The sequence below is a fragment of the Hyperolius riggenbachi genome, chromosome 4 (genome assembly GCF_040937935.1).
Source record: "Hyperolius riggenbachi isolate aHypRig1 chromosome 4, aHypRig1.pri, whole genome shotgun sequence".
Taxonomy (NCBI): Eukaryota; Metazoa; Chordata; class Amphibia; order Anura; family Hyperoliidae; genus Hyperolius; species Hyperolius riggenbachi.
Window position 1 is genome coordinate 307045138 of NC_090649.1, and position 27223 is coordinate 307072360.

The 27223-nt window shown below is 45.6% G+C and overlaps 1 protein-coding gene across 6 annotated transcripts in view; it reads right to left on the minus strand.

Moving 5' to 3' along the window:
* The window catches only part of PDE7B (phosphodiesterase 7B), a 514887-nt gene that overhangs the window by 79773 nt on the left and 407891 nt on the right, over window positions 1–27223 (minus strand). For all 6 annotated transcript variants that reach the window (XM_068231627.1, XM_068231626.1, XM_068231628.1 and 3 more), the window contains one exon: window positions 14227–14310. In XM_068231627.1, the coding sequence (XP_068087728.1) occupies window positions 14227–14310 (84 nt within the window). The remainder of the gene's footprint in view (window positions 1–14226; window positions 14311–27223) is intronic.

Below are 27223 nucleotides of genomic sequence, written 5' to 3' on the forward strand. Positions count from 1 at the left end.
TAGACTCACACAAATCAATGAGCAAACATTTCTTTATTCACAGCTCCAAGTTGGTAAGTCCACCACTACCTCCAAGTCCACCACTGGCACCTCTGTTATACGATTTATTTTGCCTCTGGATGTCTCAATGTCACACGTGTTACTCTGTAGGAGTATTCCTCTGTGGAGAGGAAACCTTGTACTTGGTTTATGGCTGCTATGCCTTCAGTTAACCTTTATGCTTGTAGCTACTTTCTCTTTAAGCCACTGGACCTTTTCCCATTTTGTGTCAGCTCCAGCTCTGTCTGTCATTTGACTAAACTCCTGGCATGTGTTTTAATAGGCATGGAGGTGGTTATGTGATGCATTATAGTCCCCTGCTTACAACTCGAGGTACGTTTCAGAGACACACAAAGTTGTCTTCCTGTACAAAATATAAAATATTGTTTTTTTAATCACATAATACTGTTGCTAAAGCACATAATTTTGTTGCTAAATGTTACAATCCTCTATAATAAAACCCCTGTGTCTCTGCATCCCAGGGGTTGTGTGTGTGTGTGTGTCTGTGCTCTGCGCAACCGCTCATGAGTTGCACAGAGACACGGAGGGGGAGTGACGCGCAACTTGCAGGGGAGGACGGGGCCATGGGCGCGAGCGGCAGACGTGTGCACGGAGACAGACCAAGAGCCCATTTTGAAACGGGCTTAGGTCAGCTAGTATTGTATAAACTGTTATAAGTAGTTTACACTTCATTTAAAAACAAAACACGTAATTTATACTAGGGGCCATATCCTATTCAAGGTGATAAGTAGCTTGCAGATGCGAGCTACTTATCACCTTGCCATCGCGTGAGGATTACCGGCAAATCCTATTGCCCATATCCTTCGCGCGATGGCCGATCGTTAGGGAGCATTACTCAGGCGAAAGCCTGAGCGATGCTCCCTTTTACTGAGCGATGGGGAGTGAGGTTTACGCTGTGGTGCTGTCCATCAGCACCACGGCCTCACTCCCCACACATGCGCACTCGACCGGCTAACATCCGCCGCCATCTTCCGCAGCAGCATCTGGGGGTCTCCTTTAATAAGGAGACCCCCAGAACTCCCCGTCGGGTCGCCGCACAGTTTAGAAGCCAGCGCGCAGCTCTGCCGGGCTCCTCTGTCATACGTACCGCCGCCGATCACCCGCCGCCTCTCGCCGCAAAATCCGTCATGTAATTACAGTGTATCTACACTGTAATTACTGTCCGCATAGAAGGAGCCCGGGCAAAGCATCTTTGAATCTGCAGCCTCGGCTCCCCATTGGTCCACTGTCTGAGCCATTTTATTGGTTCAGACAGCGGACCAATGGGGAGCCCAGGCTGCAGATTCAAAGATGCTTTGCCCGGGCTCCTTCTATGCGGACAGTAATTACAGTGTAGATACACTGTAATTACATGACGGATTTTGCGGCGAGAGGCGGCGGGTGATCGGCGGCGGTACGTATGACAGAGGAGCCCGGCAGAGCTGCGCGCTGGCTTCTAAACTGTGCGGCGACCTGACGGGGAGTTCTGGGGGTCTCCTTATTAAAGGAGACCCCCAGATGCTGCGGCGACGACGTGCGTTAGCTAGTTTAGACCTGCTTTTTGCAGGTCTAAGCTAACGCTCATGTCTGCCGGGAAGCATCGCTTCCCGGAGACATGATATGGGTAATTGGATTCCGTGTTAAGAACTCGCTGGGCGATTATATCGCCCAAGCGAGTTCTTTTCCGCCTGGGGGGGTCTAAAGTTTAATTAGATTAGGCGATGCCCCCATCGCCTAAGTTAAGAACTCGCCAGTGCTTAGCGCTGGCGAGTTCAGGAATAGAATATGGCCCTAGATGTCCAAATCCAGAGTTGACCAAAAGTACATCATTTATCCAAATGTCATGTTTAACACAGGTCTCAACTTACAAACAAATTCAACTTACAAACAACCTCCTGGAGCAGAACCTGTTTGTAAGTAGGGGACCACCTGTAATTTAGTTATTTACTGAGGAAGATGATTGGAAGTTACAAATTTTTGTGCAACACCTTTGCTTCCAGTAACTAACGTACTTTTCTTCGGGACCAATAAGTGCAACAAACATTCTTAACTGTTCATCAGTCCTGTTCACCGGACTGGAGAAATTTTAGTTCATCCCTCCAGTTGTAATAATTCAACTCTGGTATCTTGGTGGGCTGATCCACCATATTTCTGAAGGATATGCTGGGTTTTATTTCTGCTATTTAAAAGACATTAATTTTATTTTATTTTGCTTTAACTATTAACTGTCTCTGCTGGGTCAATGTAATACTACGTTTCTCTTGGGATTCATTACCCAGATTGCCAGGGCCGTATCTATTAAGAGGCACCCGTGGGCCGGTGCCATGGGCGGGTCCTCGGGGGGGGGCGGGTGGCCACTGGTTCAAATAATAATACTTTTTTTTATTTTTTTTTCCCCTTATGACATTTTTTTTTCTATCATTAACATTTTTTTTTGGGGGGGGGGGGGGGGGGGGAGCGCCGCTGCAGCAGCCAGAAGTTACAGTTCTTACTGTTTGCAAGCGCTCCCCCCCTGCCGCCACCATCGACAATGGTTTCCTCTGGTCACGTTCTCTGTGCGCTCTGACTGACTCTCATCGCACAGTAATGAGCCAGCCAGAGCAGGTGGAGCCACTTGCACTTACAGGGAGGGGGCGTGGCTTGACATTGAGTCTGAGACAGCAGGGCAGGCTATGAAATACATTGGCTTCCGATGCTCCGCCCCCCCCAGTTGACTAGCCGAGCCCGGGTAAAGTGACTCCTCCTCAGCTCCATTTTACATCACGCAGGAGGAGGACAGCAACACATGAGATGGTCGGGTCGGGAGTCACTCGATCGGGAGCCATGTGAAGCAGCTGCTGCAGCCTAGCCCCCAGCTACCCAGCCCAGCCAGCCAGCCAGGCAGACAGGTCACCCTCGCCCAGCCCAGGATCACAGGCAGCAGGCCACAGCCGCCCAGGCAGCACAGCAGGCCACCACCAGCTACCCCAGCCCAGGGTCACTCGCAGGCCCCAGCTGCCCAGGCAGCACAGCAGGCCACCACCAGCTACCCCAGCCCAGGGTCACTCGCAGGCCCCAGCTGCCCAGGCAGCACAGCAGGCCACCACCAGACCAGGCGGTGGCATGCAGAGTTTCCCTCGCGCACCGGACTAGGTAAGATATTTGTTGTAGTCAAGTTCCTGGACAAATCTGCTGACATTATTGCACGTATTTCTGAATTTGCTGACATTATTGCTTGTATTTCTGATCAAATCTGCTGTCATTATTGCTCAAATCTGCTGACATTATTGCTCGTATTTCTCATCAAATCTGCTGTCGTTATTGCTCGTATTTCTCATCAAATCTGCTGTCGTTATTGCTCGTATTTCTCATCAAATCTGCTGTCGTTATTGCTCGTATTTCTCATCAAATCTGCTGTCGTTATTGCTCGTATTTCTCATCAAATCTGCTGTCGTTATTGCTCGTATTTCTGATCAAATCTGCTGTCGTTATTGCTCGTATTTCTCATCAAATCTGCTGTCGTTATTGCTCGTATTTCTCATCAAATCTGCTGTCGTTATTGCTCGTATTTCTGATCAAATCTGCTGTCGTTATTGCTCGTATTTCTCATCAAATCTGCTGTCGTTATTGCTCGTATTTCTCATCCATTCTGCTGTCGTTATTGCTCGTATTTCTCATCCATTCTGCTGTCGTTATTGCTCGTATTTCTCATCAAATCTGCTGTCGTTATTGCTCGTATTTCTCATCAAATCTGCTGTCGTTATTGCTCGTATTTCTCATCAAATCTGCTGTCGTTATTGCTCGTATTTCTCATCAAATCTGCTGTCGTTATTGCTCGTATTTCTCATCAAATCTGCTGTCGTTATTGCTCGTATTTCTCATCAAATCTGCTGTCGTTATTGCTCGTATTTCTCATCAAATCTGCTGTCGTTATTGCTCGTATTTCTCATCCATTCTGCTGTCGTTATTGCTCGTATTTCTCATCAAATCTGCTGTCGTTATTGCTCGTATTTCTCATCAAATCTGCTGTCGTTATTGCTCGTATTTCTCATCAAATCTGCTGTCGTTATTGCTCGTATTTCTCATCAAATCTGCTGTCGTTATTGCTCGTATTTCTCATCAAATCTGCTGTCGTTATTGCTCGTATTTCTCATCAAATCTGCTGTCGTTATTGCTCGTATTTCTCATCCATTCTGCTGTCGTTATTGCTCGTATTTCTCATCAAATCTGCTGTCGTTATTGCTCGTATTTCTCATCAAATCTGCTGTCGTTATTGCTCGTATTTCTCATCAAATCTGCTGTCGTTATTGCTCGTATTTCTCATCAAATCTGCTGTCGTTACTGCACGTATTTCTCATCAAATCTGCTGTCGTTACTGCTCGTATTTCTCATCAAATCTGCTGTCGTTATTGCTCGTATTTCTCATCAAATCTGCTGACGTTATTGCTCGTATTTCTCATCAAATCTGCTGACGTTATTGCACGTATTTCTGATCAAATCTGCTGACATGATTGGGCAGATATGCCGACATGATTGAATATATTTTCTGGGCAAATCTGCTCACATTACGTGTATTTTCTTGAGAAAACCTGCACAATTATGTGAATTTTCTGGGGAAAGGGTCACCAACACTTGGGCCCACTGTCTTTGCGTTGCACTTTTAAAGGGAACCCGAGGTGAGAGTAATATTTTAAGCAATACCAGTTGCCTGGCTGCCGTGCTGATCCTCTGCCTCTAATTCTTTCAACCACAGACCCTGAACAAGCATGCAGCAGGTCAGGGGTTTCTGACAATATTGTCCGAACTGACCAGATTAGCTCCATGCTTGTTTCTGGCGTAATTCAGTTCACTACTGCAGCCAAATAGATCAGCAGGGCTGCCAGGCAACTAGTATTGTTTAAAGGGTCACTTAAGCCAAATAAAAAAAATGAGTTTTACTCACCTGGAGCTTCTACCAGCCCCATGAAGCTGTCCGGTGCCCATGTAGACTCGCTCTGATGCTCCTGGCCCTGCCGGCAGCCACTTAAGGTTTCGGCGACAGGAGCCGACAGGCCGGGAACGCGAGTGATTCTTCGCATTCCTGGCCGTAATAGCGTCTTCTATGCTGTTATATGATATATGCTATATCAGCATAGAGGGCGCTATTACGGCCAGGAACGCGAAGAATCACTCGCGTTAACGGCCTGTCGGCTCCTGTCGCCAGAACCGGAAGCAGGGCCAGGAGCATCGGAGCGAGTCTACGTGGGCACCGGACAGCTTCAGGGGGCTGGTAGAAGCTCCAGGTGAGTAAAACTATTTTTTTATTTGGCTTAAGTGTCCCTTTAAAAGGAAATAAATATGGCAGCCTCCATATCACTCTCACCTCGGGTTCACTTTAAATTAGTTAGCTTTACCCTCATCCGGGCATGGCCACGCCCATTTTTGCCGCAGTGCGGTTATAGCCACAAAAATTGGTCCAGCACCTGCATAGCACCCCCCCCCCAAAAACCCTGGAGCCACCACTGACTGTACTTATACTAATTATTTATATAGCGCCAACATATTACGCAGTGCTGTACAGAGTATGTATTGTCTTGTCACTAACTGTCCCACAGTGGGGCTCACAATCTAATCCCTACCATAGTCATGTGCATGTAAGTATCGTAGTCTAGGGCCAATTTTTAGGGTAAGCCAATTAACTTATCTGTATTGTATGTTGTTGGGGTGTAAGAGGAAACCGGAGTGCCCGGAGGAAACCCAAACAGGCACAGGGAGAACATACAAACTCCTTACAGATGTTGACCTGGATGGGATTTGAACCTGGAACCCAGCGCTGCAAGGCAAGAGCGCTAACCACTACGCCACCATGCTGCCATACTACTGTACTGTATTGTACTGCCATCTTCAGCAGTCACTGTCACTGACTATCCTCTGAGGAGCTTACAATCTCTAATTCTGCCATAGTCTAATGTCCTACCATATTTGTATTTACCGTATTTTTCGGACTATAAGACGCACTTTTTCTCCCCCAAAAGTGTGGGGGGGAAGTCACTGCGTCTTATAGTCCGAATACTACATATTGGGACCTGCACCTCCTTCCCCTGTCCTGCCTGTCCTAATGTCTGCCTGTCCCCACGTATACATTCACGTAGCTGCAGGCTGTCCTGTCTGAAAAACATTTTTGTCTGTAATGTCCCCGGGTACTACCGTCTACCGCAAGTACCACAAGTGGAAGTCCGCACAACATACCGTACATGCAGCTATCCTCAGGCTGTCCCCGCTTTCATCACCGCGCTGTCCTCGCTTTCATCACCGCGCTGTCCCAAGCACTTGGATGTCCGTGATGTCCCCGGCCGATATTACCGATGCGTTCCTAATCAGGAAGTGTCCCGCTCAGCGTTGTCGATAAATGGGCCAATCAGACGAGGGACGCTGGCCCCAACTGCCAATCACGCCCCACACTGCTCCTAGCAACTCTGTTAATAGGATGAGATGGCTAGAGGGCGGGACAGCCTCTCCGTCATTGGGACCAATCACTGTACAGTGCACAGTGGAGAGCGTGCGGCGTGATTGGCAGTTGGGGCCAGCATTCCCGTCTGATTGGCCCATTTATCGGCAATGCTGAGCGGGACACTTCCTGATTAGGAACGCATCGGTAATACCGGCCGGGGACATCACGGACATCCAAGTGCTTGGGACAGCGCGGTGATGAAGGCGGGGACAGAGCGGTGATGAAGGCAGGGACAGCGCGGTGATGAAGGCGGGGACCGCCTGAGGATAGCTGCATGTATGGTATGTTGTGCGGACTTCCACTTGCTGTAGACGACTTCCACCTGTGGTAGATGGTAGTACCCGGGGACATTACAGACAAAAATGTATATAAGGCAGGACAGCCTGAGTATAGCTGCAGCTACGTGAATGTATTTAATACACGGGGACACGCAGACACTAGGACAGGCTGGACACGGAGGACAACAGACACAGGGGGACATTCAGACACTGGAACACAGAGGACAGGGATAGCAGACACTGGGATAACCGACACTGGACATGGAGGAAACAGGACAATCGAGACAGAGGAAGAGGGACAGATGACATGGGGTTAGAGGAAGGGGGAAAGAGGATACAGGAAGACACCAGAGGACACAGGGAGACAATGGACACAAGGGGGACATAAAAGCAGCAGAGGGACAGAGTAGACCACAGGGAAACAAGGAAGGCACAAGGGAGACATAATAATTGTAGGGGGGAAAGTCTATAAGACGCCCCTGCAGCATGGATGCACCAGGCTTAGTATATTATTTTTTTTCCTGGTTTTTGTCCTCTAAACCTAGGTGCGTCTTATGGTCCGGAGCGTCTTATAGTCCGAAAAATACGGTATATAGCACTGGCATCTTCTGCAGCACTTTGCAGAGAACAGCCATGTTCCTGACTTTTCTCAGGGGAGCTCACAATCTAATACCTACCACTATTTTGTGGGAGAGAACACTGGCTAATGTGTGGGGTTTTTTTTTTTTTGGGGGGGGGGAGGGACTTTTCCTACTTGCTTTTTTAGGGTCACTTTACTCATACCTGGGGAGAAAACGGCTTTGGGCTGCACTCTTACTAGGAAATTTTAATTGACCACACCCACTGTGTTATGGACACGCCCACTGCATTCTGTGGCCACGCCCATTCTTCGCCGCCAACATCCTCCTGGGCGCGGGGGGGGGGGGGGGGGCGTCATAGGTTTGGGGTGCCTAGGGGAGCCCAAACCCTAAATACAGCCCTGCAGATTGCTCTGTCTGTGTCCAGGGAGTAGGAGACTTGAAAGATGAGAGGGGCCTCAATAATTAAAAAGACAAACTGAAAGTCAATCTATTGTAGTATGTTTATAAGTGTCAGTAGTATTAGATAAGAAATTAGGGTACTCCCAAACAGAGGTCACCAAGAATGCAACCACCTTCAAGGTGGGAAAAGAAAACCGCCAAGAGTACTCAGTCATGGCAAATAAATTGTAACTTTATTGTGGTCAAGCATTCTTGAAGGCGAGACCATTACTTGACCTCCTTTGTAAAGAGATTTTAATTTAGGATACCAAACGCCTCCTATTTTCCTTTACAGGAAGTAGAAGACGCATTCACAGGAAGAAAAAAAAACTGCACAGTGCAACAAATGCAAGTTTCATAAAGTGATGCAGAAATATTACAGCTGATGTATAGCGTGCATGGTAAACAGGATGCTATGGAGGGGGGAAGCAACCAGTCAGTACTGAAGTCTTTTCAAAATTAGTCATATATAATAACTTGTTGATCAGAGGGCAGTTCAAGACTGATTTAATACAAAATACACATGCTCAGCGCTCAGAGGCTGCACCCCAACTGGGGCTCTTGGAACAGAGGGACTCCCTTAGGGCTGTCCTTTATCCCCCATATTAGAACTTCATTGGTGCTGTGCTAGTAATGATCCCATCTATGTATGGTATGAATAGCAGTAGCCATTAATAGACTCTTCCCCTCCCTTGCACTGCAGATCTTCTTTAGCAGATTTTGGTGATCCTTTTCAATTCCTATTTATAGAGTGCTTGAGGGGACCCAATGTAAAACTCACACTGGGACCAATAGCTGCTTAGCTCCACCACTGTTTATGGTACAATTAATTCATTTAAGAACATACTACGAGTGCTGTTATTGCATTGCAAAGGTTTACTAACAAAACACAATTTATTCCATTTTTAAAATGGGTTGTACAGTTTTTGAAAAAAGGCTATGTGCAACTTCTGTGTGAAATCCATCAGAAAATAAAACTTTACGGACACTGAAGCAACAAAACACTGCATAACAAAATATAACTAGAATTAAGAAGCCGTAATTTATGCATTAAGATTGGCATACTAAACATTCTTTGCAAAGGTTTGCAGATCAGTCTTCTTTTCAGGAACACTGAAATCTCAGTGTGTCACCCAAGGAGGAAAAAAGTTACTATGGAAACAGTGACAATGTGTTCATTATCTTCTCCTGCTGTGAGTGAATGCAATGACGTCAGCAAAGTTTGAAATCAACTGCTGACTTGGTCTCGGCCTAGACATTGTTTGCTGAGAAGACAGGATGGCCTTCTGTTTTTGTAAATCATGCTACTAATCTTTAGCACGTCTTAAAAGCTTACTAGGACTACTACATAAAATGATTGTTAATAGAGAATAAGTAAGAGCACCTACCGACTAGAGAAAATTGTAATATCCTGGTTTAGCTTTATTTTTTTCTTATTTATTATCAGGGAAAGCACAAATGCTGTTAGGGTTCTTACTACTATGTACTGTACAACACACTGCAAAATAGCACCCTGAAAACACTGTGTAATAGCAGGAAATTCAGACTGCAAAGAAAGCAATGTCTTTTGTTATCAGTGCGGGAACATGGGAACATTCAGAGGAGACTGAACCTAAGGACCCTGAGACTGCATCTGTGACATCGCCACTGGGTCACCGTGACTCAGAAGAGTGCTAATAGCTCTGTACCGAAATTACACAGCAAGATTTAACTGCTCAACATATGTTCTCAAACACAAACACAAACCTTTAACCTACCTACTATGGTGCACATGTGGCCAACAATATGTGGGCCGGACCACTAGGGATCTAAAAACCCGCATAGGGGAACATATTTATAAAATTAAAAAGGGTCATGAGGACCATAGTGTCTCGGCCCATTTCAAGAAATCACATGCATGTAACCCCAATCACTTGAAATTCTGTGTGTTAGAGAAACTTGTCCCGAAATGGAGGGGGTGCAACTGGCTACGGGAACTATCTAAATTAGAAACCCTCTGGATTCATAAGCTGGGGAGTCTAACCCCCCATGGCATGAATATAGAGATCAATATCAACTGTTTTCTAGCTAATGACTAAAGTAAGTGGGGGAGGGGAAGTTTTTGAGTCCGCCATTGGTTGAAATCAATGATTCAGTAGCATTAAGAAGTGTTGAGGATTATGCTTTTTGAATGGGAGGGGACTATATGATACTTACTATTGTTGATGTAAAAAAGGGGGGGGGGGGGATATGTCAATATGGCTGTCTATATATGCACGTATGATTGTGGTCTTAGAATTCTGTATTATCACTCTGTGTTGTGCCTTATATTAGTTAAGTTTACTGCTGTTGGCCTATGAAGGCTTTTTTAAGCATTGTCATAGGTCATGGCGGAATAATGATAGGAGATTAGTCCAGGGCGGAATTCCGCCGTTAGGCAGGATGTGGAATTAGTTAATAGTGTGTAGTCTGTTAATATTGCCGGCCCGGACTTTGCCCCCACCATCGCTTGTGACCCAATGACGTACACCCTAGTCGGGAGGAGCTAAGCGGAGGGCGGTTGACTGAGGCGGGCACTCGCATATTAAAGACGGTAGCGAGGTGTGCGTGTCACAGCCCCTGATGAGTCACGCCCACTGTGACGAAACGCGTAGGGCGGAGCTAAGACACGCACGCTACCAGGCAAACTACAGACACCGACGGAACACAGGCGTGGAGGCGGAAAGGTCCGATCGCCGCTCATGGAGATGTGAGATATGCTGATATTAATTCTTTTTATGGTACGCTGATTTTAATTGGGGCCGCCGAGCCATATTAAAAAACAGTTTTACGCTATGAGGAAGTCCTTTTCTCTTTGCTTTTAGACTCTGTATGGTTATTTAGTGATACGCTTGGCATACAAGAGACTATTTGGTGAGCAGGGAATCAAAGGGGGGAATTGTCCCCAACCTGCATGCGGTGGTAGCAACCTTGAGCACAGTGTGATTTGTATTACGCACTAGGGTGTACTGTGCCCAGAAGTTACCCGCTATGGTCTCGTATGTTCTTTCCTCCTAGGGCCTACTAGTAAGAAGGATCCATAAGAATAGCGCAGCTGCACTGAGTGAAAACCTTTAATCATAGCAGTGGCTGGATAGTGTACCTCTGACACCGCAAACCTGGGTTCAAATCTCTGCTCTTCTTGTTCAGTAAGGAGCTATTCAGGAGGAGACCTTGGGCAACACTCCTAACACTGCTACTGCCTATAGGCCGAGTCCTAGAGGCAGTAGCTCTAGTGATTTGAGTATGCCAGGAGAAAAGCGCAATATAAATGTTGTGTGTCTTGTCTTCTTCATACTTTTACATTTACTTATTGTCTTACTGTGGATGCTACTTGTGTACAATCCAAAAATGGAAAACTACCTAACATGTAAGTTTTACAGCACAAACAGGAAAACTGAGCTCGCTTAAATTTTCTAGAGAATAGAACTTATAGTAAAACTGACATGTTACAGTGCAAGCAGCAATAACCAGAGAGATCAGTTTTGTCCACCAATAATGCTGAGATTCACAATCCGAAAAAAAAACATCCTCAACCAAATCCAAATAGAGCATGATGGGAGAGGAATCCATCCAATATTTCCTGTCTCAATTACGGTAAACACATCAGAAATATCGCTTTTTTAAATTTTTTCAAAGAAATGCCCCAAAACAATTGTAACAGTCCATCAAGACAATTTTTTTTATATGGAACTCCATACTTTTTTGCAAGTACACAGCTCCAGGACACACTAAGTGTGTATCAGTGAGTGACACCAGGTGAGTTTGCAATGTGGGCGTGACTCAACGGTTCCTGAGATGTGGAAGGAAAGAATCAGAGCAGCACTGATCAGAGCCAAAGCAACTTGAGCTGCTTCGGCTTCATGTATTGTCCGGCCAGACAGTGGGGTCAACTGACTACAAAGTTGAAGACCCTCTGATGTGAGTATAGGAGGCTTTTGGTAATAGGCATTGCGCAGCCAGGTTAACCTTTGTACACACAGAAGATAACCCTCGGCTGACTGTTCTGCACCAGCCTCTATGTGGTGACCATGAAGATGACCTAGGTGAAGGCTTTCTCATCTGGCATCACTTCATTATTTCTGCATGACTCATCAGTTGCATGGGAAGTTTTTATCACATGCAAATAGAAGCCAATAAAAGCTGATTATCACATGAAGCCTTAATGCTGCCACAGATTAAAAATAGCCTCAAATCCCAGCTCCGGGCACAGGCTAAATATACTGATGGCTTAATAAACAGAGCGCTCAGATGATGCCTTTACATGTCAGATTAGGATTCTAAATCTAAAAAGCTTGTGTTTTAAAATGGGTCTATGAAAAAATAGGTAAATAATCCACCAAAAGTGCTGAAAGTTGTGAGGTGCAACGTAAGTGTACATAACTAATATTTTTTATGTGTCCAAACTTGGAGATGTTTAATCTTAGAACAAAAGTACAAAAACATGTTCTTTGGGCAAGCTGTCTGTAAACAGCTCAAAGCTGTAAATGTGTAATTCAAGATGTCCTGAACATTCAAAACCACATCCCCCTCCAACATCTTCAAGAAGGCCCTCAAAACTCAAATTTTCACTCTGGCCTACCCCCTCACTAGTGCTCTAAACCGTCAGCTGAACTCTGGTCCCCTACCTTGCACGTCCCCACCTCTCCCTCTAGATTGTAAGCCTTAGGGCAGGGTCCTCCTCCTTATGTCTCCTACCTGTTCATGCACCTCCATTACCGTACACCCATCCTATGGATCTGAGTGAACTCATGAGTGAACTCGACTTGCCTTATCACTATGCTCCCATCCAGTGACTGACTAAACATTACCTTGTACTCATACTGTGCTGTGTGATCTGGTTTGCATGTGTTCCTGTATTGTCTTATTGCTGTATGTCACCCCTAAATATTGTCTATAACCTTAAAGAAATCATCAGGCATTTTTACAAAAATCTTCTTTACTCACCTGGGGCTTTCTCCAGCTCCTTGCAGCGACTGTCCTACGCTGTCACCTCCGCTCTACACCGCTGCCCTGCTGTCACTGCACGGTGCAGAGGACGGCTGCGAGGTCGCCCTTACTGCGCCTGCGTCAAGCGCCACTGTCAATCATGACTACGTTGTCCGTTACTTACTGAGCAGGCGCAGTAGTTCTGCACCTGCGCAGTAAGCCGCAGACAACGTGGCTGTGATTGACAGCGGCGCTTGACTCAGGCGCAGTAAGGGCGACCTCGCGGCCATCCTCTGCACCGTGCGCCGACACTGGGGCAGCAGCGGAGAGCGGAGATGACAGCGTGGGACAGCCGGCTGCAAGGAGTTGGAGAAAGCCCCAGGTGAGTAAAGCAGATTTTTGTTAAAATGCCTGATGATTCCTTTAAAGAGACACTGAAGCGAAAAAAAAATTATGATATTATGAATTGGTTGTGTAGTAGGGGTAATTACTAGAACATTGGTAGCAAAAAAAAATATTCTCATATTTTTATTTTCAGTTATACATCTTTTTTTTTATTACATCGCCTCATTCTCTAATACCTGCAGTTTACACATTAATCAGCATTCTAAAAGTTTTTGCAGAACAGGCAGTGAACTTTTGACCTGTCCTGAACTGTTCTCTGCAAAAAGAAAAACACAATACAGCTGAGATAACCTAATCAGAAGTCAGAGCTCTCCATGACTTTCAAAGTCACAGAGCTCAGGGGCTATTTGCATAGATAACAACTGGAGTTTCTTAACTCTTCCTGTACTGGAAATAAATATTAGACGTATGTCTCTGCTCCTAATGCTTTATTTCTTAGCTGTACTACACAACCAATTCATTATATCATAATTTTTTTTTCGCTTCAGTGTCTCTTTAACTAATGCCCAGTGCTGCTTAATATGTTGGTGCTTTATAAATACAATAAATAAATAAATAAAATCACCCCAATAATACAAATGTCATACAGCTAGAAAATGGCCCAACTCTGGCACATCAGAAACTGATAAAGCTATAAAATATGAATGGCCTGCAATTATGTTAGGCCCCAGAGAGCTCAGGGTCTCTTTAAAGAGGTTGGACACTCAAACATCAATATTTTTCAAGCAGAAAAATCTGGACTTTTTAATGCTGTGTATAAAATACAGACAACCCAGAAAATGCCTCAAGTACCATCCTCTTCCTGCATGTGTAACTATCTGCACACACCAGACTGAATCTTCTATTCTAATCACAGCTAAAATGCAGTTTGTTTGCAGGAAGGCTGAGCAATGTATGTGGCTATCACTGCAGTAAAACCATGGTAATAAATGACATATGAAAATTTTCCAATGAATCGATCTTAACTGCTTTTTTATATTTTTACCAATATCATTGGAATTTCACTTAAGAAGAAATGGATGATTTGGCATTGTTATTTTAAATTGGTGTACATTTAGTGTATACATACTGTTCAGTAGCCGGTAATCGATAAAAGGGTATGAGCCACGGCGTTCAGAGAGAACCCCAGCTGGACCCCTCACTCGAGCATCTCCTGAAAGAGACAACATTAAACATCATTTGAGATATCTGGAAAACTCATGAGTCAAAAGTCAAAACAAGTAAAAATCATCAGACAAGATCTTAAACATGTTTAGTAGTAATTGTACTAATTTCCTAGTAAGCTCAGCTGTCATATTTTCTGCAATGCTATACAAAAAAGCACTCTACCAATCACATCACCCCTCTCTCTCTCTCAACAGAGCTACCTGAGGCTACGTTTCCACTGTAGAGTGACATTTTCGCCTGCAATCGTATAAGATTTTTTTGTTTAGTGAAAATTCGCATGTAAATTTTGACGCATTTTTATGCGAATTTTCATATGTGAAAATTTGCATTAATAAATATAACATAATCTGCTCAGTAACAGCTTATGCTACGTACACACATGCGACAACGATCGTTCGTTAAGAACGACGAACAAACTTTTAATTGATGAAAGAACGACCTAAGTAAAGGTAGTTTTAAAATGTGTGTAACGATCTGATCGTTATAACGAACGTTACATCACAGAAAGCAACTATTGCGCCTGCGCATAAAAATGAGAAGTTCCATGGAGAAATCGTGAAATGCGCATGTCAAGCCTAGTACTAACGGCCGTTCTCCAACGATGTACTACTTTTGCAAACGATCGTCGTTGGTTAAAATCCGCCGAGACAGAACTTTCTTTTGTAGCGATTTGGCTCGTTCATCGTTTGCCTTAATAGTCGGTGGTTCGTTTTTTGTAACGATCGTCGTTGGTAAAGATCGGGGAACGATCGTTACAAACGACTATAGTCGCATGTGTGTACGCACCTTGAGTCATGACTGCTGACAACTCCCTGAATCCATGGATCTAATGTGAATGTTCACGCAACTAAAAGTATCGAATCGTATGCAATGCCCAAAAAAAATGATGCAGGACCTCAGATTTTTCCAAGCGTACGAAAATTCCCATTGAATGGAAACAGCCCCATTCACTAGCATTAGTTGCCAAATCAATGCAAATTTTTGGAGAGAAAAATGTGACACCAAACGCACAAGTGGAAACCTAGCCTTACTCTTGCACCAGGAACGGTAGATTATCTTCCAGCAGGGTTTTTAGTTGTAGGAGCAAATTGAAGAACATGGTGAATATGACAGAGGAAGAACATGCATGTCAGCATCTCTATTTCTGGCAGGCATCATGGGGAAAAAAGGCAGAATCAACTGCCCTTATTGACAATGTTATGGGCGTATATTATATATATATATATATATATATATATATATATATATATATATATATATATATATATATATATACATGTATATATAATATTGCCATGCATAGACAGTGCATGGCAATATTACCATTACTACTGGCAGCGTGTTCTGCGAGTTACACTATTAGCACGACTCTCGGTACTCAAGCATCATGCCCATTGTTATGGTAATATCCATTACTAACCAGCGTTACCCTTAGTAACGCTCATTACTGTAGCAATGCTTATACTACTCAACTACAGCGGGTCGTGCTACTAGCGTCATTTGCGGTACACGCTGCCAGTAGTAACAGTGATATTGCCAGGCGCTGTTTGTGCATGGCAATATTACCGCACCTTTGTGCATCAACCCCCTATGGCCCATAGGCTATTTACTAACATGAAAAGGAACACTACTGCCCATGTGTTTCCATGTGGAAACAGCATTACTCAATTTTTTCAATAATAATTCATTATATTAGTATCAAAAAATATTTAAAGAAGATTGTAAACAATTAAAACTTTCACACCTCTCAGATGATAAAATGATATGTGCTAATCACAGTGAAACTATAATCATGAATAAATTACTAAATCAGTGAGGCGATAAAAATCAAAACCATGCAAATAAATTCCTATGCAAAACAAACCCACTTATAACATATGCATATTGCGGTGAAAACTTTTCTTGTTTAAAGAGACTGTGTAACAAAATGTTCAGCCTCATTTCTTCTATCCTATAAGTTCCTATACCTGTTCTAATGTGGTCTGTCTTACTGCAGCCTTTCCTAGTTGCACAGTGGCTGTATTATCTCTGTTACATAATCGAATCTTCTTTCCTTTGTCAGCTTTGTCGGGCTCATGCACTCAGGCAGGAATGCACTGCTCTGCTTGTGATAGGATAGAAGTTATACACACCCTCTCCACACCCCCTGCAGGCTCTGTGTGAGTCACAGACTGAGCTCCTCTCTGCCTATCACAATCTGGTTAGCAGTCATGTCTTTTGTTTGTAAACACTGCCTAAAACTGGCAATTACAAGCCAGGATTGCAGCAGGGAGCACCAGAAACAGCACAGAGGAGCCCAGGAGAACATAATGAATAGAATGGTATGCTTTTTATTGTAAGAATTTTAGAGTACAGATTCTCTTCAACACCTATGGACCAGATCCTATTAAAGTGTCTCCTGGGTTTTCTCCAAGGACACATTTTCAAACCCTATCAAATAAATACCTTTAAAGCTCCCAGCATGCAGGAAAAAACTCAAAATAAGTTTGTTTTTACTTTTTTTATCTACTTGTTATAACTTTTTCAGTTGCTAAGTGTTGAAAAGTTATTTTTAGATAATATGAAAAATGATCTCCTGGGAGAAAAAGGCCTATATTTTTAGCATATCTGACATCTTATGTATTTAAAAAAAATGCAATGATTAATGATAGTGTATCATTGTGTGTAGATACCTCTGTACTGCTTACTTTCAGGATGCCGTGGTGGCAAATCACTACTGATCCACTGAAAGAAGTCTGCTGCGTAAGAAGCACATGCAACCATTGCAAATCATGTCTATATAGGCTCAGAAGAAGCCAAGTTCTGCTCATCAGACTATAACTGTATTACAAGCTAGACTAAATTTACTCTAACCGAGACAGGTACTGGAGGTGCTGCTAAATGCATTGGTCATAATCAGCTCAGACCAACATAAAACTTGTATGGCTGGAACAGAATGGTTGGGGAAGTTGAAAAACTACAAATCAAAAAGGAATCTAATAGGGGAAAAAAACTGGAGTACAGCTGGCTCTAAGTTTTATCAGTAAGACAAATATTAGTTGCACAGAGCTGCAGATATACAGGTATGGGAGTGTGCAGAACCCTTGTCAGCTCCATGTAGTTCCAGCTCTACAAAGTACCTATGTGAGGCACGTTACCTCAATAAGCTCACGTTCAAATCTGTTGTGCTGCATGCGACTCACAACACATTCTGTGTGAACTTTGCCTTAAAGTAAACATGAATTTTTGTGGTGGGTTCTACTAAAGAGAATGTGGAGTATTTTTTCCTTCTGGGAGAGAGAGGAAAAGGCAGGCAGAGAGGAGGCTGTCGCTGTCTATACATTGATTCTGACAACTGCGGACATCTTACAGCCTGAATTTTGCATCATATTACAAAAATGAAAGATTTATGCAATATTTTTATGAACATTTGTTAGTTTATTAGAACAGCATTTCTATGAAATACAAATGAAATTTGGACCAGTGATTTAAAGTGAACTAATTTCTTTCAAAAATAATACTTTAAGAATAAGGCTGGGGCCACACTTGTGTGCGATTTTGCACGTAATGCAATGGTTGTGTAAGTGTCTATGTGTAGTGTTATATTGATCATGTGGTATATTTATAAACACTTAGTATCTATATATATAATAGAGTAAGTGCCTCAACCTTCAAACAAGAAGAAGAAGTAGCGCCCTGCCCCCAGGGCCGGTCCAAGCAAGAAGAAGGGGCTGGTCCAAGTAAGAAGAAGAAGTAGTGTCATATCAAACCAAGGGCAAAGAGGGATAATTTGCATATTCAGTAGCAGTGCATTGTGGGTAACCACAAATGTTTACTTATAGCTGAATTATTGCAGATTTGCTTCTGTTTTAAGAAGGAAAATTACACCAAGCTTTGCTTTTTTTTAGTAGGAGGGCTTTTTGGTCTCTTTTATCCTCCTATATACATTCTTAGTAGTTTGGGTCACCCTGAGCTGCTTGGTTACTCTGTTGTAGTGTTGGGCGAACACCTAGATGTTCGGGTCGCCGAACATCGCCGCGATGTTCGGGTGTTCGCGCCGAACTCCGAACATAATTGAAGTCAATGGGGACCCGAACTTTCGTGCTTTGTAAAGCTTCCTTACATGCTACATACCCCAAATTAGCAGGGTATGTGCACCTTGGGAGTGGGTACAAGGGGAAAAAAATATTTGAAAAAGAGCTTATAGTTTTTGAGAAAATTGATTGTAAAGTTTCAAAGGAAAAACGGTCTTTTAAATGTGGAAAATGTCATGTTTCTTTGCACAGGTAACATGCTTTTTGTCGCCATGCAGTCATAAGTGTAATACAGAGAAGAGGTTCCAGGAAAAGGGACCGGTAACGCTAACCCAGCACCAGCAGCAGCACACGTGATGGAATTGGAGGAGGCGCAGGAGGAGAAGGCCACGCTTTTTGAGACACAACAACCCAGGCCTTGCATGAGGGCAAGAAGCGTGCGGATAGCATGCTTTTTACCGCCATGCAGTCATAAATGTAATAAAGATAAGAGGTTCAATAAACAGGGACCACGCGGCAACGCTAACCCAGCAGCAGCAGACGTGATGGAACAGGAGGAGGCGCAGGAGGAGAAGGCCACGCTTTGTGAGACACAACAACCCAGGCCTTGCATGAGGACAAGAAGCGTGCGGATAGCATGCTTTTTACCGCCATGCAGTCATAAATGTAATAAAGATAAGTGGTTCAATAAACAGGGACCACGCGGCAACGCTAACCCAGCAGCAGCAGACGTGATGGAACAGGAGGAGGCGCAGGAGGAGAAGGCCACGCTTTGTGAGACACAACAACCCAGGCCTTGCATGAGGACAAAAAGCGTGCGGATATAGCAGCAATGCTTTTTGCCGCCATGCAGTCATAAATGTAATAAAGATAAGAGGTTCCATAAACAGGGACCGGCAACGCTAACCCAGCAGCAGCAGCACACGTGATGGAACAGGAGCAGGCGCAGGAGGAGAAGGCCATGCTTTTTGAGACACAACAACCCAGGCCTTGCATGAGGACAAAAACCGTGCGGATATAGCAGCAATGCTTTTTGCCGCCATGCAGTCATAAATGTAATAAAGATGAGAGGTTCAATAAACAGGGACCGGAAACGCTAAACCATCCCAGATGTTAATTGGTCATGTTACTTGGTTGGGGTCCTGGAGTGTTGCGTAGTCGTTTCCAATCCAGGATTGATTCATTTTAATTTGAGTCAGACGGTCTGCATTTTCTGTGGAGAGGCGGATACGCTGATCTGTGACGATGCCTCCGGCAGCACTGAAACAGCGTTCCGACATAACGCGGGCTGCCGGGCAAGCCAGCACCTCTATTGCGTACATTGCCAGTTCGTGCCAGGTGTCTAGCTTCGATACCCAATAGTTGAAGGGTGCAGATGGATTGTTCGACACAGCTACGCCATCTGACATGTAGTCCTTGACCATCTTCTCCAGGCGATCGGTGTTGGAGGTGGATCTGCACGCTTGCTGTTCAGTGGGCTGCTGCTGCATGGGTGTCAGAAAATGTTCCCACTCCAAGGACACTGCCGATACCATTCCCTTTTGGGCACTAGCTGCGGCTTGTGTTGTTTGCTGCCCTCCTGGTCGTCCTGGGTTTGCGGAAGTCAGTCTGTCGGCGTACAACTGGCTAGAGGAGGGGGAGGATGTCAATCTCCTCTCTAAAGTCTCCACAAGGGCCTGCTGGTATTCTTCTATTTTGACCTGTCTGACTCTTTCTTCAAGCAGTTTTGGAACATTGTGTTTGTACCGTGGATCCAGAAGGGTATAAACCCAGTAATTGGTGTTGTCCAGAATGCGCACAATGCGTGGGTCGCGTTCAATGCAGTCTAGCATGAATTGAGCCATGTGTGCCAGAGTCCTACCAGAATCCTCATCATCCTCTTGTGAGCGTTGTGATAGTTGTTGTGATGCATCATAGTCATCACCTTCCTCCTGGTCTGCTTCTGCTGACCATTCGCGCTGAATTGTGGAAGTCCAACGTGCACCGCTCTGGCCCTCGTCAGTGGTGGCAGGAAATTCCTGCTACAACTCCAGCTGTTCCTCCTCCTCTTCTTCGTCATGTGTCAGCTTAGCCAACCTTAAAGCGCGAATGAGATTACTCCCATTATCACACACAACCATGCCCGGTTTCAGGTCCAGCGGTGCCAGCCACAAATCCGTCTGTTCCTTTATTCCCCTCCAAATTTCCTCCCCTGTGTGCTGTTTATCCCCAAGGAAGATCAGCTTCAGCAACGCTTGCTGACGCATGCCAACCGCTGTGCTGCACTGCTTCCACGATCCTACTGCTGCTGGTGCTGGGTTAGCGTTTCCGGATGAGGTACAGCTTTGAGATGCGTTGGAGGAGAAGGAGTCAGAGAGGTAGGTGCTGCTGTTGTTATCCAGTGGGAGGGACGGCGGTGCAGCTGTTTGCGGCGTGGGGCCGTGGGCAACACCCGCGCCGTAGCAGGTGAGGAATCGCTGCCAGGCTCCACAAGGTTCACCCGGTGCGCGGTAAGGGAGATGTATCGACCCTGGCCGAACTCACTCGTCCAGGTGTCAGTGGTGAGGTGAACCTTGCAGGCAACGGCATTCTTCAAGCTTCGGGTTATTTTACTGACCACGTGCTCATGCAACTCAGGCACTGCAGAGCGCGCAAAGTGGTAGCAGCTGGGAACCACGTAACGTGGGATGGCCAGTGGCCACTGACATCATGCCCTTGAAGCTGTTTGTCTCCACCACTCGATATTGCAGCATTTCGCAGGCCAGAAGCTTGGCTATGCTGGCTGTTAGTACTGCCACGGCCCGGGGGTCATTTGCTGGCAATTTCCTCTTGCGCTCAAACATCTCCGACACAGACAACTGAACCGTAGGGCTGCACACCGAAGGGCTGTTGGTTGTTGTGTTTGATGAACACTGGGAGACCTCAAGAGCAATACTCCGGAAAGTGACAGTGTCAGCGTCGTCTGATGTTTGTGAATGTTGTGAACCACGCAATGGCTGGGCTACTGCTGCTGCTGAGGCGGGTCTGGTGGTGAGTCTGGTGAACCCAAGGGAGGCAGTGTTGCTGGTGGTACCCTGTCCTGCCGCGTTTGCCCACAGAGTGGGATGTTTGGATAGCATGTGGCGGCTCATGCTGGTGGTGGAGAGGTTGTTAATACTTTTCCCCCTGCTCAGGCGGGTCTTGCACAACTTGCAAATCGCCATGGTAACATCCTCAGTGCAGTCTTCAAAGAAAGCCAAGACTTTGGAGCACCTGCCTTGCTGGCGATTTCTGTTTGCGCCTCTTTTGCCTCTCACTTGAACTTCCACGCTTGCGGTGCCTGAAATTGTGCCCCGCCTACCTTGTGGCACAAGGCGAACTCGTGCAGCAGTGGGTTCTTCAACAGACTCATCTGCGCTGCTGCTACGACGGCGATGTTCTCGTTCACAAAAAAAATCTGGGTTTATGTCCACATTGTCCATACCCTCCTCTTCCATCTCCTCAAACTCGTCATATGTCATTGTGGGGGGCCGCCGCCGTGGAGTAGAGCTCCCCAGAACAACCTCTGCGCAGCTCACTCCAACGTCGTCTGGTTATCTGGCAGTTGTGTGCGTGGTGTCGCTGCCGGTTGTGTCAGCTTTGTGCCCACTGGCTCCTTGTAACTGGCTGAGGACTCGGACCTCGTGCGTGATGTGCTGGTGCTGCTTAACCCACTGCTGGACGCTTGAGAGGTCATCCAAGTAATTATCTGGTCCTGTTCTTTTGGATCTGTGAGGGTTGTTGTCCTGGACAACATGGGCGGTATTGAGTGGGTTTTCATGGGTGCTCCCCTGTGGCCTGTACGTGAACCGTCAGGGGAAACACCTCTTCCCTTGCCCCTCCCTCTTTCACCGGATTTCTTCCTCATTTCACTTATCCTTAAAGTACACGCTGACTGGAAGCAGTACAGTGGCAGTACAGAAATGCTATACAGTGGTGGGTGAGCGGTGTACCACTATTGCCAGCAGCGACACAGAGCACAATGCTATACAGTGGCGGGTGAGCGGTGTACTACTGTTCCCAGCAGACACAGAGTGGCAGTAAACACAATGCTATATAGTCTGCTATATAGTCACCCCGAACGGGGTGATGTTCTGCAGAACCCGAACAGTGGCGAACACTGTTCGCCCAACACTACTGGGAACGCAGCTTTTAGTACCTAAACACACGATACAACATGTTTTCCGGGGTTGGACTCTGAGGCACATACAGATGGTCCCGATCATCATCCTCATCATACAACTCTTCTCCTGAGTCTGACCCACCCACCACCTCTGCCACCCCAACATCCCCAGACACAGACCCCTCATCGTCCTCAACATTAACTTGGGATGCTGGCCTGAGCCCGACCTCCTCCTCCACATCAGGCCCCATCATCTCCTCAATGGCAGCCCTCATTAATCGCTCTGGCGACGGACCGATGGACACAACGTTCTCCTCCGGGGAGGGCTGCTGCTGACCACTGGCTGCTGGGGTGGATGTTATAGCTTGCGTGGGGCGTTGGCTGTTGCTGTTGCTGTTGTTGGGAGTGCTGCTCACAGCGGAGGTCTCTGAGGAACTCATGGTGACCTCATATAGTGGTTGACGGTGAGTGGAGTATTACTGATCCCAGCAATATACACACTGACTGGCAGAGTACGCAATGCTATATAGTGTGGCTGAGCGGTGTACACAGAGTGGCAGTAAACACAATGCTATATAGTCTGGCTGAGCGAGCGGTGTACTACTGTTCCCAGCAGAATCAGAGTGGCAGTAAACACAATGCTATATAGTGTGGCTGAGCCGTGTACACAGAGTGGCAGTAAACAATGATATATAGTCTGGCTGAGCGGTGTACACAGAGTGGCAGTACACACAATGCTATATAGTCTGGCTGAGCGGTGTACACAGAGTGGCACTGGCAGTACACACAATGCTATATAGTCTGGCTGAGCCGTGTACACAGAGTGGCAGTACACACAATGCTATATAGTCTGGCTGAGCGGTGTACACAGAGTGGCAGTACACACAATGCTATATAGTCTGGCTGAGCGGTGTACACAGAGTGGCACTGGCAGTACACACAATGCTATATAGTCTGGCTGAGCCGTGTACACAGAGTGGCAGTACACACAATGCTATATAGTCTGGCTGAGCGGTGTACACAGAGTGGCAGTACACACAATGCTATATAGTCTGGCTGAGCGGTGTACACAGAGTGGCACTGGCAGCACACACAATGCTATATAGTCTGGCTGAGCCGTGTACACAGAGTGGCAGTACACACAATGCTATATAGTCTGGCTGAGTGGTGTACACAGAGTGGCACTGGCAGTACACACAATGCTATATAGTCTGGCTGAGCCGTGTACACAGAGTGGCAGTACACACAATGCTATATAGTCTGGCTGAGCGGTGTACACAGAGTGGCAGTACACACAATGCTATATAGTCTGGCTGAGCGGTGTACACAAGAGTGGCACTGGCAGTACACACAATGCTATATAGTCTGGCTGAGCCGTGTACACAGAGTGGCAGTAAACAATGCTATATATAGCGTGGCTGAGCGAGGTACACAGTGGCAGTACACACAATGCTATATAGTGTGGCTGAGCGAGCGGTGTACTACTGTTCCCAGCAGCGACACACAATGACTGGGGGGGACCGTGGCTAGCGTGGCTGGAGAGCGAACTACCCTGCCTGCCTGCCCAAAGCTAAACCCACAGAGAAATGGCGGAGATATGACGTGGTTCGGGTATTTATTTACCCGAACCACGTGACTGGTCGGCCCATCAGAGCGCGTTTGGGCCCGAACCACGTGACCCGTTCGGCCAATCAGAGCGCGTTCGGGCCCGAACCACGTGACCCGTTCGGCCAATCACAGCGCTAGCCGAACGTTCGGGGAACGTTCGGCCATGCGCTCTTAGTTCGGCCATGCGGCCGAACGGTTTGGCCGACCACCGTCAGGTGTTCAGCCGAACTCGAACATCACCCGAACAGGGTGATGTTCTGCAGAACCCGAACAGTGGCGAACACTGTTCGCCCAACACTACTCTGTTGTACTGGTCCAAGCCCTATCTCATATAGCCATATCAATCCCTGCTATGTACTGATGAGGACCAAAAGTCTGAAATGGGCTGTCACATGTGGGTTTGATATGACTGTGTAAAAGTTAAAGCTATAGGGCCTGATTCACAAAGCGGTGCAAACTGTTTAGCACGTGAAGTGCCATTTGCGGACTTTTGCGCGCGCTAAGTGCTGTGATTTGCGCTATTGTGGTGTTTTGCATGCGCAATTTGCAGCGACTTTTGCGCACGCAAAGTGCTGCAATTCGCGGCAAATTGCGCACGCAAATCGTGGCACTTTGCGTGTGCAAAGTCTGCGTACGGCACTTCACGTGCTAAACAGTTTGCACCGCTTTGTGAATCAGACCCATATGCTTGCTTGATTTACCAAGGGTGAAAAGGAATAATTTGCATATTTAGTAGCGGTGCATTGTGGGTAACCACAAATGTTTACTTATAGCTTATTATTATAGATTTGCTTCTGGTTTAAGTAGGAAAATTACACCAAGCTTTGCTTTTTTATAGTAGGAGGGCTTTTTGGTCTCTTTTATCCTCCTATATACATTCTTAGTAGTTTGGGTCACCCTGAGCTGCTTGGTTACTCTGTTGTACTGGTCCAAGCCCTAGCTCACATAGCCATATCAATCCCTGCTATGTACTGATGAGGATCAAAAGTCTGGCTGTCACATGTGGGTTTGATATGACTGTGTAAAATGTAAAGCTATAGGGTCTGATTCACAAAGCGGTGCAAACTGTTTAGCACGTGAAGTGCCGCAATTCGCGTAATCGTGGTCTTTTGCGTGCGCAGTTTGCTGCGATTTGTGGACTTTTGCGCGTGCAAAAGACCGCGATTGCGAAAATCGCTGCACTTTGCGCGCGCAAAAGTCTGCGAACGGCACTTCACGTGCTAACTGTTTAGCACACCCGTGCTAAACAGTTTGCGCCGCTTTGTGAATCAGGCCCATATGCTTGCTTGACTTACCAAGGGTAAAAAGGAATAATTTGCATATTTAGTAGCGGTGCATTGTGGGTAACCACAAATGTTCACTTATAACTGAATTATTGCAGATTTTCTACTGTTTTAAGAAGCCAAATTACACCAAGCTTTGATTTTTTTAGTAGGTTTTTTTGGTCCCTTTTATCCCCCTATACATTCCGAGTGGTTTGGGTCGCCCTGAGCTGCTTGGTTACTCTGTTGTACTGGTCCAAGCCCTATCTCATATTCCCATATCAATCCTTGCCATGTACAGATGAGGACCAAAAGTCTGAAACAGGCTGTCACATGTGGGTTTGACATGGCTGTGTAAAATTTAAAGCTATAGGCTTGCTATACACCAGTGGTTCTGGATGCTTGCTTGGATTACTAAGGGTGAAAAGGAATAATTGGCATATTTAGTAGCATTGCATTGTGAGTAACCACAAATGTTCACTTATAGCTGAATTATTGCAGATTTCCTTCTGTTTTAAAAAGGCAAATTACACCAATACAGTGGGCAGCATTGCAGGAAGTGACAACAGTGGAATGCACGCTGGAAAACGGAAGAGGTGAGGCATCCCCACTCACTGCCTCTTACTAATAGTGGCGGCTGCTACTGTGATTAAGCAGGAGGGGGAGCGCACATGGGGGACCCAGGTGAGGGCTGGGGGGGGTTCCTACTGAGCTTAAGCTGGAGGTGGAGCACACATGGGGGACCCAGTTGAGGGGGTCCGACCCCCCTCCCCGCCGCTGTGCCCAATACCCCCTTCCTGCCCTCTACCCCCTTATGCGGCGTATGCTACGCCGCGGGTCGGCTAGTTTCATTTATAAACACTTAATTTGTGGATTTTGTATCCCAACTGAGGGAATCAAACACGTTTAAGAAAAAAACAAAACAATTGATGCCACAGTTTGCATTTAGACATGGAACAAACGCATATCATATGTGGGTTTTTTTTTGCTGCCGCTGTTGCAGTCATTGAGAAAAGACATGGCTATAGCATTGTGATATTAATTGTCCTATTTTATACTAGGAACAGAGGAAACAATGAACAGGTTCCACAAACACTGAGAACAGGAAACAAGAAAACTGTATAGACGGCAAGAGACAGGATGTGATGATGATTATGAATTGGCTTCCCTTCCGTTGCCCTTGTTGAGGGTGAGCTCTTCTTGCACTCACCAAAATGCATATATTTTGGAGTGCAAGATAACATAGATGTGATAGATCTCTTCTACATCAATCTTCCATCAAAATTCTGCAATGTGCAGAACTTAACCACTTGAGGACCTAGGGCTTTCTACCCCTTAAGGACCGGCCACTTTTTTTCCATTCAGACCACTGCAGCTTTCACGGTTTATTGCTCGCTCATACAACCTACCACCTAAATGAATTTTGGCTCCTTTTCTTGTCACTAATAAAGCTTTCTTTTGGTGCTATTTGATTGCTCCTGCGATTTTTACTTTTTATTATATTCATCAAAAAAGACATGAATTTTGGCAAAAAAATGATTTTTTTAACTTTCTGTGCTGACATTTTTCAAATAAAGTAAAATTTCTGTATACATGCAGCGCGAAAAATGTGGACAAACATGTTTTTGATTAAAAAAAAACCCATTCAGTGTATATTTATTGGTTTGGGTAAAAGTTATAGCGTTTACAAACTATGGTGCAAAAAGTGAATTTTCCCATTTTCAAGCATCTCTGACTTTTCTGACCCCCTGTCATGTTTCATGAGGGGCTAGAATTCCAGGATAGTATAAATACCCCCCAAATGACCCCATTTTGGAAAGAAGACATCCCAAAGTATTCACTGAGAGGCATAGTGAGTTCATAGAAGATATTATTTTTTGTCACAAGTAAGCGGAA